Raw genomic sequence first — 18,652 nt, 5'->3', positions numbered from 1 at the left:
TCTAGGTTTTGTTTTTTGTTGCACATATTGATGTATACACTGGTGGAATTCCAATATTTGAGCTTTTAGCCCTTAAGTCAGCCTGTATTGTCTTGCGTTTAACAAAGAGGAGATTTGACCATCTGTAAAAGAAGCTATTCTGTATGGTAAGAGTGGATAAGTTGTGGAATGCCCTGTCCTACCATAAAAAAGTGACAAAATAATGAGAAGGTTTGGAATATTTTCTAAGAACCAACAGAATCCAAAATTATATTTATTAGGGATAGTTTTTTGTTATCCAGAGTACTAATTCAAGGACCATGTTGGTTAATTAAGGACATTTTTTTCCTGAAATCAATTATTTTGTCACAGTTCTCTCTGTGTGGTAGGTTGTTTTGCCTTCACTTAGACCAAAATGGTAAGAGGTTGAATTTGATGGACAATTATCTTTTTCAGCCTTACTTTTTTTCTCTGGGAGGTAAAATTTGAACATGAATTTTTTTTAAATTTTTTTTATTATTTTTAGATTTTAATGTATTCAGAACGTTCTTCCATGTCAGCATATCCAGAATTATTGGAACAACAAAAATCCAGCACAGAGGAAAATAAGAGGCTTTTAAAGAGAATACAGGAACTTGAGTTAGCACTAGAAGAAGTGAAAAAGCAAAAGTTTATGCTAGAGCAAGATTTGCCTAAGATTAAGGCTGCTGCAGAGATGGAGATCAAAAAGCATCAAAAAGCAGTTGAAGATTTAACCTTGCAGAAAACAAAATCTGAATATGAGGCACAGCAATTTCGTTTAGAGCTGGAGACTACAGTCAAGTTGAAGACTGCTGCAGAACAACAGCTTGAACATGTACGCCAAATGACGAAACAGGCTGAGTCTAAAAGAGATGCTGTGGAAGATAAACTCCGGGCATTCAAGTCTCAGATAGAGGAAAGCACTACTGCAAGGAGAAAACTGGAAGAACACTTGAAGAGAAAAGAAATTGACCTTCAAGATCTGGAAAGTAAAAAGACAAGTCTTATGACAGAGCTAAAAAGAAAAGCTGAGATTGAAGATGAACTTATGAGACAGATCAAACATCTTGAAAGTGATCTTATATATCAGAAGAAGATTGTAGGAGAGAAAATAGAATATGAAACCAAAAGGCAATATTCAGATTCCTTATTCAGCTTTTCTTCCTCTAAAGATATGGTTATACCAGCACGTACTGTACAAGAAGTTCAATATATGATTGATTCAGACATAAGGGGAGCTCAAGCAGAACAATATATTAAAAAGGCAGAAACCCTAAAGCAGCAGCTTGATGAGCTTACATTGGTTCACAAAAAAGCAGAAATTGAGATTAAACAGTATAAATCAGAACTAAGTACACTGCAGATACAAAGGGCAGCGGCAGATGAAAAAAGTCGCCAGCTAAGAAATCAGTTAGATGATACACATAATATATTGCAACAGCTTAAAATGGAACTGGAGCAGAAGAATCAGCTAGAGCAAAACTATGTGTTGCAAATAAGAGAAGTTGAACGAAAGCTGTACCAGAGTCAGGATAAAGCAGATGATGTTATGCAGGAGGCTAATGAGCTGAAGAAAATCAGAATGAGTTTTGAGGAAGAGCTGAAGTTATTGCAACAGGAGAAAGTTTCCTTAAATCATAAACTAAAGATGCAGAAAGCTGATTATGATGATGTCAGAGAGAAGCTGAAAGCTTGCCAGGACGAACTGAGGCAAAAGGATATGTCTGAAAGAGGCAGCCTTCAAAAAATATCATTCCTAGAAGAAGACTTAGCTAGAAAGAAGCAGGAAGTGGATGACTTGCGTAAAAGAATGGAAGAGCTTTCCAGAGCACATGCAAAGTCAGAGAGCAGCTTAAAAATGCTAAATACTCAGATGACGTCTTTGCAGCAAGAAAAAACTGTAATTGAGCAAAGATCACAATCAAGAAGTGGGGAGGTTGATAGTTTGCGCGACCAGCTAAAGAAAGTTCAAGAGGAGTTCAACCAAAATGCCAGGGCACATAAGGAGGATCAGCAAAAGATCATGAAACTTCAGGATGAACTGGCAAAAAGCAATCAGTGGTCTAACTCCCTAAAGCTGAAATTAGATGAGCTTACTAAATTGAACAATGAGAATGAGATGATGCTAAGAAAGCTTAAATCTGAATCTGAGAAGACTACTATGGAGAGGAATAATTTGCAGAAAAATCTTGATATGTCAAAGTCACAACTAGAAAGCACTAAAGAGCAAATAAGAGTGACTCATGAACAGCTACAGAAACAGTCCAAGGGAGAATATGAAACTCAGAATATGGTAAAGCGTCTCGAAGAAGAATTGTCTAAATCTAAAAATGCTCTAAATGAAATTAAACAGAAATTTGACAAACAGAGTCTGACAATTCTAAATTATGAAAAGGACATACGAAACTTAAAAACAGAAATAAATAGTTTGTCAGTTGAAAAACGCATGGTAGACCAGAAGATTCAGCAGCATCAATCTCAACTGCTGGAAGTAAATACAAAATTAAAAAAGGCACAGGATGATCTCCACAAGAAAACAGTTGATGAACAGTTAGCTCATAAGAAGCTTGCTTTATACCAGGAGGAATCTTCAAAATACAAGAACACAGCGGAAGAATTCAGGATGAAATTAGAAAAAACAGTGGAGTCTAACTTAAGCACTGAAAATCAGTTTTCAAACTTAAGGCTTGAAGTTGTTTCATTGAAGCAAGAAAAAGCAATGCTAGATGAAAAATTTAAACTGCTGAAAGCGGAACTTTCAGAAGTAAGAGAAAGATTGCAGAGATCCCAGGATCAACTGAATATTGAGAAAAAATCAGGATTAGATCATGCGCAGAAATGCAGAAAATTAGAGGAAGAACTTGATAACCAGAAGCGAACAGTTGAAAGTCTTAGACAAAAAGTTGACCTGCAAAGACAGGACCATATTAATCAACTGAGATACCTGCAGAATGAAATTCAGCAAAATAGCAGCAATAGCAGCCTTAGAAGTCCACTGCAGAAAAGTGATTATGACATGAAAGGAAACAGCTTTGCCTTTTCATCCAGCTCTCAACAGGATTTTGACATACTTAGCCAAAGAGCTAAATCTTCGCCTGTGTTGAGACGAAAACTAGATGGCCATCTTGAGGTCAGTTCTCCTGTTTATAACTCTACCCTTATAGAAGAAAAGAAGAAGCAAGTGGATGGTTATGATGAAACTGTGCAGAAGGAACTTCAGTTACAGCTCTCTAGGATAAAACAGTCTCTTGACAGCGGAGAAAAAGCACAGCCATTTGAGTATGTTACCCAGACCAGCACAGAGCTTCAAATATCTATCGACAATATGAATCCCTACAGACAGCTTTCAGAACTAGAGACTATAAAGGATAAAAGTATACAGAATGCCATTCAGACCTTAAGAATTGAAGAGGAGAAAATCGGAAAGGAGCTTGGAAAATTTGACCAATCTATGGAGGTATTTAATCTGTATCCTGCCTACTTTTATGCTACCTGACATGCTTTGCTTTTCATGTTCTTGAATGGAATTTTTGGGACCTATTTGCTTACTAATTATGCAGTCATTTTTTTTTGTTTTTGTAAAAAGTACTATTCTTTCCATATTATGTGTTGAGGCAAGTTTCGGAGTTAGTTTTCTATAAATATATGTGAAAGCTTGTTGCACGCTGTTGTAACATAGTGCATGGCTTAGGGGTCTTAGCTGGATGTTGGTATCTTACCTTATCTGCACTAATTGTACATAATCTGTTTTGCTAATATTCTTCTGCTATTGCTATAGATAACTGTTTGTATACTGACGCAAGACCTAGGTATAACCCCTAATCATCCTTCCTTTATTTTAAATATTGCTATTTACAGATAGTGAAGAGCAAGCAGTATGATTTGACTGTTGAAGTTACAACTGTAAAGCAGGAAAAAGAATTCTTGATAAACAATGAAGATCAGGTGTTTGAAGAACGTAATATTTTGGAAGGATTTAGGAGATCAGATTTACCGAAGATGGGTTATATGTCCTCCAGTTATAAAAGCTATGCAGGCTCTGAGACATCTCTGAGTGACAGTTCTTCCACCGATGATAGGTTCATCTTTCAAGGGCTCAGAAAAAATGTGTCTGCCAAACAATTGGTAGAAGCTAGAATTCTCGATGGCAAAACCATGGAACAGCTTGAGTCAGGTCGTATGACCATTCAGGAAGTTCAGAAAGCACTCGACACATATTTAACAAAGGCTACTGCAATAGCAGGTTTATACCTTGAAGCAAGTAGAGAAAAAATATCTTTCAGTTTAGCTGCAAAGAAAGGAATTATTGATAAAGGTTTGGCATTTGAGTTTTTGGAAGCACAAGCAGTGACAGGTTTTATCATTGATCCTTCTACAGGCAAAAAGTATTCTGTTGAGGAGGCCATCACCAGTGGATTTGCTGACCAAGAATTTAAGGAGAAGCTCCTTGAAGCTGAAAAAGCAGTCATAGGATACATTCACTCGGGAAAAAGACTATCCGTTTTCCAGGCCATTGAGGCTAGGCTCCTTGAAAGACAGAAAGGGAAAAGAATTCTTGAAGCTCAAATTACCACTGGAGGAGTCATTGATCCCATTAGAAGTGTACGAATTCCAGCTGAAGTGGCAGTTTTGAAGGGTTTGTTGAATCATACAACCTTAAAGTTTTTGCATGAACCAGCAAGTAATGTGAAGGGCTTTCACTTTCCCACTAACAAACAGAGTATGTATTATTCTGAATTGTTGCAACTATGTGTTCTAGATTTAAATAGCCAAACATTCCTTTTACCAATTGGCGACAGAAACATTAGCGCCTTTTCTGCAGAAAAGGGCCATAAAATATGCATAGTAGATACTCGATCTAGTATTGAGCTGACACGATTTGAGGCATATGAAAGAGGGCTCATTGACCAGAGGTCCTATCTTGAGCTTTCACAGCATGAGTGCCAGTGGGAAACCGCTACAGTTTTTGATTCGCAGGGTAAATCACAAACACACCTAATTGATCGGAAGACAGGTAGACAGTTTAGCTTGGAGGAAGCTGTCAGCCAAGGAAAAATTGACAGGTCACAAATTGGCAAGATTAAGGACGGACAGATTTCTGCCACTGAGTTAGCTGACATTATAGTGAGCAGAACAAGACCAGCTAAAGATCCCAATAGTCCTTTAGCAGGATTTTGGATCCTTGAAACCAGTGAAAGAGTCTCTGCATTTAAAGCACTAAAAAGAAACATGGTAGACAGGGTAACAGTGTTTAGATGCCTTGAAGCTCAGGCCAGCACTGGTGGAATCCTTGATCCTTCTAATGGCAAAAAACATAGTGTCTCAGAAGCATTACAGAAAGGCTTAATTGACGAGGTCTGTGCTAAACAAATCCAACAGTTTGAATTAGCTTACACTGGTGTCATTCAGCATTCAACTAAAGCACTTCTGTCTGCCTTTGAAGCCACAAATGTAAACCTTTTAAACAAAGAAATTGGTTCTCGAAGTCTCGAGTATCAGTACCTAACGGGAGGATTAATAGATCCTAAAACTCATGCACGCTTGTCATTAGAAGATGCTATCAGAAAAGGAATAGTGGATGCTGCCACAGCAACAAAGCTTAAGGATGAAAAGTCATATGTAAAAAATCTTACTTGCCCCAAATCAAGGAGGAAGATATCTTACAAAGATGCTCTGGAAACAGCAGTCTTTGACTGCCATACTGGATTTCGTTTGATGAAAGCACCGCTGCCTGTGAATGTTGGAATTCCTAGCCTGTACTTTTCCTCGCAATAGTGCCAATGACTTTGCATAGTATGGGACATTTGTATAAGTGGTCTGTTGAACAGGCAGAAAATGATAAAAAAAAAGAAATAATGGACTACCACCATGAAGTACAACAACAATGTGATAGATGCCGTTTTGTGATATTGTTGCCAAGGATGTTCATTTTTAAGTATTTGCTTGAATTGAATTGGAACTTCAATACTACATGCTTGGATTTGAGTATGTATAATTCATAGGTTATTGTGCATCACATTGTTAAATATAAGCTTGTGATGTCTCTCAATTAATAGTGGCCCATTCAAGCTTTAATTATATAAAATATTACAGGTTTCCAGTGTTATAGATAATGAATGGGAGATTACTAAATAACTAAACTACAGTATACTGTATAACTAAATAATAGTATATGCCACTGCTAAGAAGCACATACAGTGAACTATACTTAAGTTTGGTTTCATAAAAAGATTACGTTTCATTTGTTTATATACTTGGTTTGCCACACTCTACATTTTGTATCAGATGACATGCTTCCCCACTTGGGTCACATAAGTGTAGAATAGAGCAGCCTTTATCAGTGGGCTGAATCTTTTATTTATGTGATATTTTGTATTTAATTACTCTCCACAAATGCACTGTAAATAATGTCAGCATTGTTGGAATTCCAGTATTGCTGTAGTAATTAGACATACTGTACCTATTGCTAGGTACCATGCTAGCTATATGTTGAAGTAGTATTCTTTTAACAAGTTGCGTATTGAAATTGCAAATTATACCTGTACCACTTTGAACAAAATAGCATACATGTGTTCTCATATTGTAACAAGCCTCATCAAAGAATTGAACAGAAGACATGCATATCACATCAGTTAAAACATCAGCACATGAAGAATTGATTAAATATTGTTGAATGTCATTGCACGTTTTACAGAAAAGCAATTGTATGTGAACAGAGGGATAGTGCAAGTGTTTAATACAGGCTACATAGTCATTGTACCAAGAAGCAAATGTTACAGTACTTGTTTTTTTTAATGGTCAAGCATATGTTATGTTGGTCAAGCTAATGCAAAGGCAGCTGGTCTGAAAGGTGCTATTGTTGGGATTGATGGTGATTTTATTACATGATGTCTTCTTCCTTTAAAAATATTTAACACCGGGGTCCTTTCATCCCTCATGTAGATAAAACTTTCCATATTCATTTTAAATCACTGTCAAATATTTCCAAGCAATTGTGAAGACATACTCCTAGCTACTTTGGTATATAATGAATATAAAGATATACAATAGGCCTCTATGATGTTTAACATAAACATTAGATTGGAAATTGTAATGAAGTTTGAGATTCTTATAGTCATTTTATCTTCAAGCAATATTTTGGCGATTCGAATATTGATATCCTAATTTGTTTGTGACTTTACACATGAGGTTGCCCCAAACATGATATGGCTGCATAGACCCCATTGGTACTTTTTCTTTACCATGACTCTATATGTATTTCATGTTCAAGGTAGTTAAGGTGATTATATTTTATCTCATGTATTAACAGATCTCTTTTAGAATGTATATGCATATCAAAATGAATATTATATCCAAACATTCTATATGAGTATTTTCTTTGTGTGTGCATAGATAAAAATGTTTTTTTTGTTTTCCCACCTGTAATATTTGTGTTTTTTACATCATGTACGTATTGCTAGAAGTTACTGGAAGAGGAAAAGAAAGAGCATGTAAAGAATGCAGGGGATATACTGAACTGGGTGTCCAAAATCAATAAAACACTAAGTAAAGAAGGAGGAAGTCAAGACACTGCAGAAAAAAAACAATTTTCTGAGCCACAGGTATTGGAAAATAATATGCTGCATCTACAGTTAAAAAGTCCTCAATATTTTATTTCATATTTTTCATGTAATAAAAAATAAGTCTTTATACTATTTTCAACTCAGGCCAAAACCAAATAAATAAACTATTTAAAAATACACACAAATGAAAAGGAGGCACCCAAGGAACATCAGTATGAACATCAAAATCAACTCAGCTACTAATGCCGGTGTTGTACAAAACTGGCAAAATTGTCATTTAATAGCTCCTCTGTTGAAAAAATGTAATATTTTCCCAGCTTTTTCTCATATGATTAACTTTGTCTTGCCTTTCATTAATTTCTATCATCTTTTTTGTGTGTGAATGAAACTATTTGAAGTGAAAATAATGTTTTCAGTATTTCTACCTAAAAGGTAGGATTACCTTTTTTGATGCAACGTTTTGATCAATTAAGAAGACATTCTTTGACTTCTTTGTTCCTTTAAGCAACACAATATTACTAGTAAACTACTTTGTCTAGTCCATTTAGTCCGTATGCATCATCAGTCGGAATCGAATGAAAGCACACAAATTAGTGAAAATAATTACATGTGAAACAAAACACTGGAAGCACAGCTGCTTTATCAGAGGGTCTCTCTCTTTTTGGCTAGTGGTTTTGATAACAAGTTAAAATCTGTTTTTTTTTTGCTAGAAAATTACTTAGAATCCCCAAACATTATATATATATTTTTTGTAACACCCTAGAGGATAAACTGGCGGTCATTGCAATACTTACTGTCACACCGTATTTGCGCAACTGTCTTATAAGCGCACTTTTTTGGGAAAAAATAATTTTTTTGAATTAAAAAATAAGACAACAGTAAAGTTAGTCCAATTTTTTTTTATATTGTGAAAGATGATGTTACGCTGAGTAAATTGATACCCAACATGTCACGCTTCAAAATTGCCCCAGGTCCTGGAATGGCGACAAACTTTTACCCTTAAAAATCTCCATAGGCGACGTTTAAAAAATTCTACATGTTTCATGTTTTGAGTTACAGAGGAGGTCTAGGGCTAGAATTATTGCTCTCGCTCTAATGATCGTGGTGATACCTCACATGTGTGGTTTGAACACAGTTTTCATATGTGGGCACTACTCACGTATGCGGTCGCTTCTGCACGCAAGCTCTGCGGGTCGGGGTGCTTTAAAAAACTTTTTTTTTTCTTATTTATTTTACTGTTCTTTAAAAAAAAAAAAGTGTCACTTTTATTCTTATTACAAGGAATGTAAACATCCCTTGTAATAGAAAAAAAGTATGACAGGACCTCTTAAATATGAGATCTGGGGTCAAAAGACCTCAGATCTCATATTTACACTAAAATGCAAAATGTTGTTTGAAAAAATAAAAAAAAATAAATGTCCCTTTAAGAGCTATGGGCGGAAGTGATGTTTTGACGTCGTATGGCCATCTTCCCCTTACACTGATGGCTCCGGTAAGCGGCAGAGGGCACCGGAGAGCGGCCCCTCTCCCGCCACTGATAAAAGTGATCTTGCGCCGAATCCTCTGCTGAGACCAATGTTATCTTAAAGCGGACCGCCCGCTGAAGAAGCTAGATGCTGCCATAACAACGATATTGCACTTCAAAGAGCCGACGTATAACGACAGCAGACGGTCCATAAGTGGTTAAAGGCTTTGTACACAAAGCAATAGCACAATCAATGTTGTTAAAATATATAATTTTAGTACAATAAACATGAATATAAAAAGACCTGGTCTAAATTACCATAAATGTTTACACAGTTTAAACAGTACACCATTAAAAACATAAAGGGTTCTGCAGAAATATAACACTGGATGTTTGTGTATTTCAGTAGATGTGGCCCAACGTGTTTCACAGTGAAAAAAGAGCTTCAGTAGGGACCCCACAGGAGCATCACAACAGTATACTGTGTTGGGCATGCAAGAACCCTACATTCTCCACCAGACCACACCCCAAAGCAATACACAAACCAGAACCCCCACAAACAGGCAGGGGACGGCATAAGAGGCACTGGACCACACAAGGAGGAGACCGTAACCAGCCAACCTGCCACCGCTAAGGAGAAGATGTATTTACCACATGGCAAAAATGTACAACCTATAACGTATGCATTTAGGTCAGAAGATGTGGAACAAAGGCAGACCTAAAAGTTGTGGAACAAAGGCAGCCCTAGAGCTGCCTTTGTTCCACATCTTCTGACCTAAATGCGTCCATGATAAATGGTACATTTTTGCCTATGTCATGTGGTAAATACATCTTCTCCTTGGTGGTGGCAGGTTGACTGGTTATGGTCTCTAATAATAAACAAGTGATCTTGCGCAGTAATAAATTATCACAAACAATAATGTAATATAAATGTGCAAAATTGGTGTACTAAATCAAGTCCCAAAAACATCTCTAATAGAGATTTGGTAGCAATTTAAAGTCTGGTGTTTTGGAATCCGGATGCTGGTTTACTCTATGGGTTTCAGGAAGGCGTGAATATACCAGAAAGAGGATTCTGAAGTTATATATTTGAAGGCTGGATATTCCAATATAATTTGAGGCCGGATATTCACTGGTTTAAGGTGAGATTTCTGAGAGCACATAACAGTTGTGTGAAGGCACGAAATGAATACATATTAAAGACACCTCTAGCATGAAGAACTATATGGATTAGATGTTTTTGGAACTTGATTTAGTACACCAATTTTGCATATTTATATTACAGTATTGTTTGTGATAATTTATGACTGCGCAAGATCACTTGTTTATTATTATTTTATTATCTGTGTATTGTGAACACAAATAGGTTTTGCAGCTAGTTTTGAGTTTCTGATTATCACAGTTTTGTATTTTCATTCACGTTTTCAGTATTTTCACTTGGTAGCGCGAAGGACCTTCACTTTTAACTGCTTCAGCCCCCGAAGATTTGGTTGCAGAATGACCGGCCATTTTTTGTGATTCGGCACTGCATCGCTTTAACTGACAATTGCGCGGTTGTGCGATGTTACACTGAAACAAAATTGACGTCCCTTTTTTCCCACAAATAGAGCTTTCTTTTGGTTTTGATTGCCTCTGCGTTTTTTATTTTTTGCGCTATAAACAAAAAAAAGCGACAATTTTGAAAAAAAAAATTTTTGTACTTTTTGCTGTAATAAGTATCCCCTTTTTTTGAAAAAAAAAAGCAACATTTTTTCTCAGTTTAGGCCAATATGTACTCATCTACATATTTTTGGTAAAAAAAATCGCAATAAGCGTATATTGATTGGTTTGCGCAAAAGTTATAGCGATTACAAAATAGGGGATAGTTTTATGGCATTTTTATTTATTTATTTATTTTTTACTAGTAATGACGGCGATCTGTGTTTTTTTATTGTGACATTATGGTGGACATATCAGACAATTTTGACACATTTTTGGGACCATTGGCATTTATACAGCGATAAGTGCTATAAAAATGCATTGCTTACTGTAAAAATGTAACTTGCGGTGAAGGGGTTGACACTAGGGGCGATCGAGGGGTTAACTATGTTCCCTGGGAGGTGATTCTAACTGAAGGGGGAGTGGACTGACTAGGGGAAACGACAGATCGTGGTCCCTAGCTAATAGGCACACACGATCTGTCATTCCTCTCAGAACAAAACACGGATTTATGTGTTTACACACACACTTCCGTGTTCTGTCCCTCGTGCTCGCGATCGCTAGTGGCCGGCGGTCATCGTGACCGTCAGCCATGAGCATTGGTACCCCCGCTGTGCAGTGGGCGTGTGCGCACACCTGCTATCCCGATCCCGCGAGCCGACGTACAGCTACAACGGTTCGCGGGATCGTGCCGACCTGCCGCAGTATAATGACTCCTAAATAGTTTAGATATGACTGAATACACTACAGAGAGATCTGCCCTGCTTTCCACACATTATTGGTTAATCTCTATGTCACTCACTCGTGGGAAACTAGATCTTGCTGGCAGTATTACACATTCACCCAGCCCTCTATATCATTACTGTAGGTGAAACTGAAAATGAGTGACACTGGAGTAGGGGAAAAAAAAGACACAACAGACACTACTTTACAAGAATTTCTAGGAGAAGAAAAAAGGACATACATTATGCAAGAGAGAAATTTGCATAACCTTCTATGTTCAAAGGAAATTGATCCAGGATGAAAATGGTACCCATCATTCAAGAGAGCAGTTTACAATATTCTATTTGTTATTGTCATCCATTTCTACAAGTGGCATAAAACTCAACTTTTTTAGGTCACCAGTTATATGACTCTCCTTACAAATAAAAGATTATTTGCTGGTGCTAAGGAAAGACATCATTAGGCAAGTGTAGAAAAATGATTAGCTTTTGGCAGATCTTAAAGCGGTAGTAAACTGAAAAAAAAATGGGGCCCCTGCAGGATAATGTCATAATGTGCTAGTATGCATGACAGACTTACTTTAAAACTAAGCCCTCCAGCAGCGGCTGTCACCACTGCAGGGCTTCCATCCTCACCCGGTCCTCCTTCCAGGTTCGTTGCGAGCTCCGGCCATTTGACCGGTCAAACCATGATGGCGTCACATGCGTGTGGGAGTTACAGCCGGGGGCAGCTCTCTCAATGGACAGCATGTTGTCTATTGAGAGCGCAGTGCACATGCACCAGTGATATCACCGGCTGCTACTAAAGTAAATATCTCCTAAATGGTGCACAATCGGAAGATATTCAAACCTTTAATGGGCAGGCTGAATGTACCAAGTTGATTGATCAGCTAGCCTGCCGGATTTGGTTAGATTAACATTGGTGGCTGCTATAGCCGCTAGCGAAAAACACTGTCTTCTGCCGGCAAGGACGGCTTCCCCCGCCCTCCCCCCTGCCGGGATAGTTTGGCAGGTTGGATTCCCCTGTAAGCACTTTCTGTGTTGATGGGGGAATCATGCAAATTTCTTTCCTGCAACCAGTGATTGGCCGGCTTAAGAAAATAAAAGAAGATGTGTTAATTTTGTTATTCAGTTTGATAATTAGCTTTATTTTGTATTAAGCTACCATATATAATATATATATAAGCACCTAATCTTAACCTCCTCCAGGAGAACACAGGAAACAATAGAAGCTTTTGCACAAAGGCAGCATACAAGTCCAAGGTGTTCCTTCCATCACATTTGTTTAGTATACGCGTAAAAAACTATCGCATAGGGAGGTGGCTTCATTCTATACTTGCTGGACCATTTTAGAACTGTTTTTAATGTTGAGTCTTCAAGTTTGCTATATGTTACTATAACATTTTTGTGAGCTTATAAGTACTATAGGTTAGGAAACTCAGTAGTAATATGCAGAATTAAAAAATAAAATAAAATGAATGTCTTCATCTAGAAAACGTATGCATTTTTCTAAATTAAAGGGCCAGTTTACACCGGATGCAAGTCCGTGCACTTTTTTTCTGCACTACAAATGCATGCTCAGTGTTTTCCATGTATTCCAATGGCTCTAGTTCACACCATGCAGTCAGTTTCCGGTCAGTTTCCGGTGCAGAAACTGACTGGAAACTGACCGCATGGTGTGAACTAGAGACATTGGAATACATGGAAAACACTGTGCATGCATTTTGTGCAGAAAAAAAGCGCACAGAACTGAACGGAACTGCGTCTGGTGTGAACTAGCACAAAAGGAAAATGCTTATATTAAGTTAACCTCCTCAGCTCTGGAAGCTTTAACCCCTTCATGACCAGGCCATTTTTTGCGATATGGCACTGCATTATATTTAACTGACAATTGTGTGGTGTACCCAAACAAAATTGATGTCCTTTTTTTCCCACAAATAGATCTTTCTTTTGGTGGTATTTGATCACCTCTGCGGTTTTTATTTTTTGCACTATAAACAAAAAATAGACTGCCATTTTTGAATATTTCTGCTATAAAACACATCCAATATTTTTTTGAAAAAAATCAAATTTCTTCATCAATTTAAGCCAATATGTATTCTGCTACATGTTTCTGTTTAAAAAAAATCCCATAAGAGTATATTGATTGGTTTGCGCAAAAGTTACAGTGTTTTTTTTTTTACTAGTAATGAGGGCGATCAGCGATTTTTAGCAGGACTGCGACATTGCGGTGGACAAATCTGGCACTAAGTGACACTTTTGGAGACCAGTTACACCAATACAGTGATCAGTGCTAAAATAAAATGCACTATCACTGTACTAATGACACGGGCAGGAAAGGGGTTAACATCAGGGGCAATCAAAGGATTAAATGTGTTCCCTGGGAGTGCTTGCTAACTGTTGGGAGGGTGCTTTGACTGGAGGAGACAGAGATCCGTATTCCTGCTTAGCAAAAACACAAGATCTCCATCTTCGCCCCCCTCCTATGTAAACAAGGCAGATCACTTTTCTGTCTGTCTCAGGAACTATCGGCAGGTCCTGGCGGACATCGGGTCCGCCAGACCCACTGATTGGTCCCGCTGTGTCCAATCACAGCGGGAGTGGGTCACCAGTGGTGCGCGCCCCAGACCCAGCAAACAAAATCACGTACAGGTACCTGATTTCTCGCTGAAGGGCCGCCCTCCTGCAGTAAATGTACATGAGGTAGTCAGGAAGTGGTGAAAGTGTATGTAAACTCTAGCAATAAACTATTTTAATATGTTTCTTTTGGTCGGGTGCATCTGTCATTGTTTTTTTATATCTCTTTGATAAGTGCCATCAAAACTATGTTATGGAGGTAAGGAAAAGGGAAAGTGTCACTTAGGGTGACAAAGCTGCTCCTTTATAGGTACAGTACAACGAGTAAGCATTGTCACCCTAGGACAGGATGTGTGTTCTAGACAGAATTACCAGGTGAAAATAATGGAAAAAAGCTTTAGAATGCAACCACCATATCTAAGGACTAGCAAGATGTAATCTATTAAATTTTTTTTTTATTTTGTTGAATAAAACAATTCTGTGAAACATAAAGCAAAAACAATATTGTAGAATTTTTTTTTTCCATTACTCGTTAATCTTTAAAAAAAATGCTACCAAAAAAAAAGTATTTACAATCATCCACTTTGATATGCCCAAGGATTCTATCCCAAAGTAACTATAATATAGCAAAAATGGTTTATGCTATGAACATTCAATGAAGAACTATAGCTTAATAATAGTTATGCCCCGTACACACGGTCGGATTTTCCGACGGAAAATGTGTGATAGGACCTTGTCGGAAATTCTGACCGTGTGTAGGCTCCATCACACATTTTCCATCGGATTTTCCGACACACAAAGTTTGAGAGCAGGCTATAAAATTTTTCGAATTTCCGATCGTGTGTGCACAAATCCGACGGACAAAGTGCCACGCATGCTCAGAATAAATAAAGAGATGAAAGCTATTGGCCACTGCCCCGTTTATAGTCCCGACGTACGTGTTTTACGTCACCGCGTTTAGAACGATCGGATTTTCCGACAACTTTGTTTGATCGTGTGTATGCAAGACAAGTTTGAGCCAACATCCGTCGAAAAAAATCCTAGGATTTTGTTGTCGGAATGTCCGAACAAAGTCCGACCATGTGTACGGGGCATTTGAGTACGTTTTAATATAGCCAACCCTACAGCATAATAAGAAAATGTAAAATATTAATCTAATGTATAAGAACATGTAAAATTATCAATTGAAAGAGAACAAGAAATTTTGCATTCTCCCTTATACTCACTGTTAAAGTGTATATCCAGCCAAAACTTTTTCTATTTAGTTGTGGTTGGGCATAGTAAAGGATTAGCACCCCTGTTGGGGTTTAACTGCTATCAGGGATTTCCATAATTTTCTGTTCTGGTGAAGTTTTTACTAGGCAGGAAGTAAGGAAAAATCTGCAATAAACACAACAATAAAAAGCCAATGCACATTTTAGCTTTCCCATACTATAGAGATGTATCCCTACTTTCTAGTGAGATAGGTGAATAACGCAAAGATCAACCAGCAGGAAGTGAAGAGCATAGACACCTGTGTCACTTTACTTCATAGGTGAATATCTGAACTTTGCAGCATATAAGAATAAAAATATTGTTAACATGAACAATAATGTGGCCTGTATGGTCAAATTGTTATCATATTTTTGGCTTACTCCATGCTTACATTTTTGTTTTTTTCCATGAATGTAATGTGTTGGAATTGCTGTCATATACAGTAGTATGCTTCATGTTGTATAACACGATAGTTATTGTCTGTATTAGATCTGTAAAGTTTTTCTTTTACATTTTCTAGATTTCTTCTGAAGAAATTCTAACAAAGCAAGAAGAAATGACAGATGCTGTACAAACATTGCAATTACTTTTAGCCAAACATGGTGACAGGTAACTTAAAAAAATATTTTCTTTAGTGGTTGTGAGATTTTAAAACCATTGTAATTTTTAGAATATCCTAGATACCGTAATATGTCGACTCTATGGTGAAAGTCTAGTCTATTACAGGTGTGGGAATGTGTGTAAATCCCATGCATGCGGGGTTGCCATTTATTCTTAATGGTAATTCCACACAACTGAAATGGTAGCACATTTTCGGGTGCGGGAAATCACATGGTGCCGCAACGTAATTCGGTTCCTTGTGCCTATATTTTGGAAAAAGGGTCAGACCTTTTCCCTTTGTTTCCCACAGGTACAGCAGCCCATTCAAATTAATGGACTGCTCTGTCTGCACATCAGTGTCAAAGAGCATGCCTGCAGCTTTGCAGTAATCTTTATTTAAGGCACCCTTGAAGTTCCTATGCAAATACTTTCTGATAGTTGGTATGTGGTCGGCTTGCCAGAACACCAACCCCCTTTTCCACATGACATCAATCAGCTGAGATTATAGATTTCTGTATAGCCACCAAGCTTCACTATGAAACTCCCTAGAAGTTGTGGTGTTTCAGGGGGCTAAAGCCAACCTCACTTTATAGTAAAGACTTTAAAGCAACACTTTCTATTTTACAACATTATTCTTAATTACAAATTTTATTTGGTTTATTAAATATCAATTTTTTAAATTGGAAATACATTGGTGAGAAATATCAAAGAATAGAGATTTAATAGCAATAACACCAAAAAATTTAGTTCCCTTTGCTGTACACATTTTCCTAGGGAGATCTAAGACGGACAATATATAAAACCCATTCTTTTCTTTTTTTTCTTTCCCTTCTTTGTATTTCTCTTCGTAGTATTTGTTAATTAGGTCAGTGCTTACCCATTTGTCTGAAAAACATTATGTTATACATTTAGCTTTCACTAAAAGCTAAACTCTAGATGAGCAACTGTATACACCATTGCAATATATATATGGGACCTGTTTTAACTGCTAAATGATTTGCAAATCTGTGCAGCCAGCCTTGTGATCTGAGCAGGCAGTCAGGTCCTTGACCTTCTCTGCTGCAACAGCTTTGCTTGGCTAAAGTCACACCCCAGCCTGCTGTTGGGACAATAAATAAGCAGTCCCAAAGTACAGACATTTCACTCTGCTTACTTTTCTTTCTCCTCACAAAAGCAAGTTCACTTTCGCTTTCACTATCTCGCTTTTTTCCCAAGCTAATTTCTTCCCTATAGGGGAATACAGGAAACTACCATAAAGACAGTTTCAGGTGCTTACATTTATTGCATTTAAAAATGAATTAAATGTATTTTTTTTTAATAAAGAAATAACTGTAATAATTGGCGGCTTTATATCTACCTGGGTTAGCTAGACCAGGGGTCTCTAAACTTTCTAAACACAGAGCCAGTTTACTGTTCTTCAGACTTTGGGGGGCAGACTGAGGCCATTGGGAGTAGAAAAGGTCCCAACATCAGTGGGAGCAATAGTGTCCCATCGTTTGTTTCAGTGGGAGTAATTGTGACTCATCATTGGTGTCAGTGGGAAGAATTTTGCCCCATCATTGGTGTCACTGGCAGGAATTGTACCATTGTACCCCATCATTGGTGTCATTTGGCCCCACTGTTTGTGTCACTGGGAGAAATTGTGCCCCATTGTTGGTGTCATTGGGAGGAATTGTACCACTTCATTGTTGCCATTGGGTGCTATTGTTGGTGTCATTGGGAGAAATTGTGCCCCATCATTGGTGTCATAGTGAGGAATAGTGCTTTTTGGTGTCAGAGGGGGGGAAGTATCAGTGGACGAAAAAGTGCCCCAATGGCCAGATAAAAGCAAGCAAAGGGCTGCAGTTTGGAGACAACTGAGCTAGACTATTCAGGGCTGTCCTGTCTATCTCTCATCTCCTCTCGTCATGTTTACAGAACATGACAATGAGATAGTGATACATTTTCTGAGCATTGTTTTGCTTTTCCTAACTAGAATGACAGAAGAAGAAAGATCAGAGATTGAAGCACAAATCAAAGCATTGCAGGAGAGCCAAAGTGTGCTATCTAGAGAGTATCAAAGACAGCAACAAGAAGCCCAGGACTTGGTAGAGAAACTGGTGGAGCAGAAGGTGACATTGCTAGTGTTTATTCCTGTTGTTGTGCATCAGTTTTGCAATCTGTGTGGTTTTCTGCATGGAGTTGGATTAATAAACAAAAGTACTGTTTTCTTTCTGTCTAATAATAAAGATCCTTCGTTTTTGGGGGGTATGTTGGTAGGTAAACTGCAGAGCCAAGCTAATACGCATTGAATTTTAAAATAAGCATTTCATCTTTTTCATGCTTTCTTATGATCTACTTTGACAAAGACTAGTAAAAGATCACCAGTGTGTTTTCTATAGGATTGGCAGTTGTGTAATCAATGATATCATCCTGATTTCGCTATTAACAACGTTTGATCAATCAGGTGTGGTTTATACAGTATGCTGTAAACATGTCGAGCATGGTTCAATGTGCAACTTCTTCTCTAACCCATCAAATGGCATGGTGATTTACTTTGCAGGTGATATGAAATATACCTGTTGTCATCATCTGTTTTCACTAACCCCCACAGTGTCTCCTAAAACTAAGTTCTAGTTCACAGATGCATGTTGAGTTTAAAGCTTGTGTCACATTTGCTGGCAAGACTACTGACATAAATCACTTGCACTTTTAAGCTGCTAATACAGCCGTTTGTTTCAACTCTGGTAAGTATCTTGCTTTTAAAGCACAATAAAAAAGTAATTATTCAGAAT

General features: G+C 37.6%; 1 protein-coding gene across 15 annotated transcripts in view; it reads left to right on the top strand.

Annotated features, from left to right (window-relative positions):
- DST (dystonin) overlaps positions 1-18,652 on the top strand; it is a 690,079-nt gene that overhangs the window by 390,334 nt on the left and 281,093 nt on the right. For 13 of the 15 annotated variants that reach the window (XM_073626702.1, XM_073626693.1, XM_073626691.1 and 10 more), the window contains 3 exons: positions 7,461-7,601; positions 15,799-15,887; positions 17,854-17,989. In XM_073626702.1, coding sequence (XP_073482803.1) covers positions 7,461-7,601; positions 15,799-15,887; positions 17,854-17,989 — 366 coding nt within the window. Of the gene's footprint in view, positions 1-505; positions 3,458-3,858; positions 6,592-7,460; positions 7,602-15,798; positions 15,888-17,853; positions 17,990-18,652 lie in introns of those variants that run through there. The other 2 variants (XM_073626699.1, XM_073626705.1) reach the window with 1 other exon arrangement.

The sequence above is a fragment of the Aquarana catesbeiana genome, linkage group LG04 (assembly GCF_042186555.1).
Source record: "Aquarana catesbeiana isolate 2022-GZ linkage group LG04, ASM4218655v1, whole genome shotgun sequence".
NCBI lineage: Eukaryota > Metazoa > Chordata > Amphibia > Anura > Ranidae > Aquarana > Aquarana catesbeiana.
This window is presented reverse-complemented; position numbering and strand designations above follow the sequence as displayed.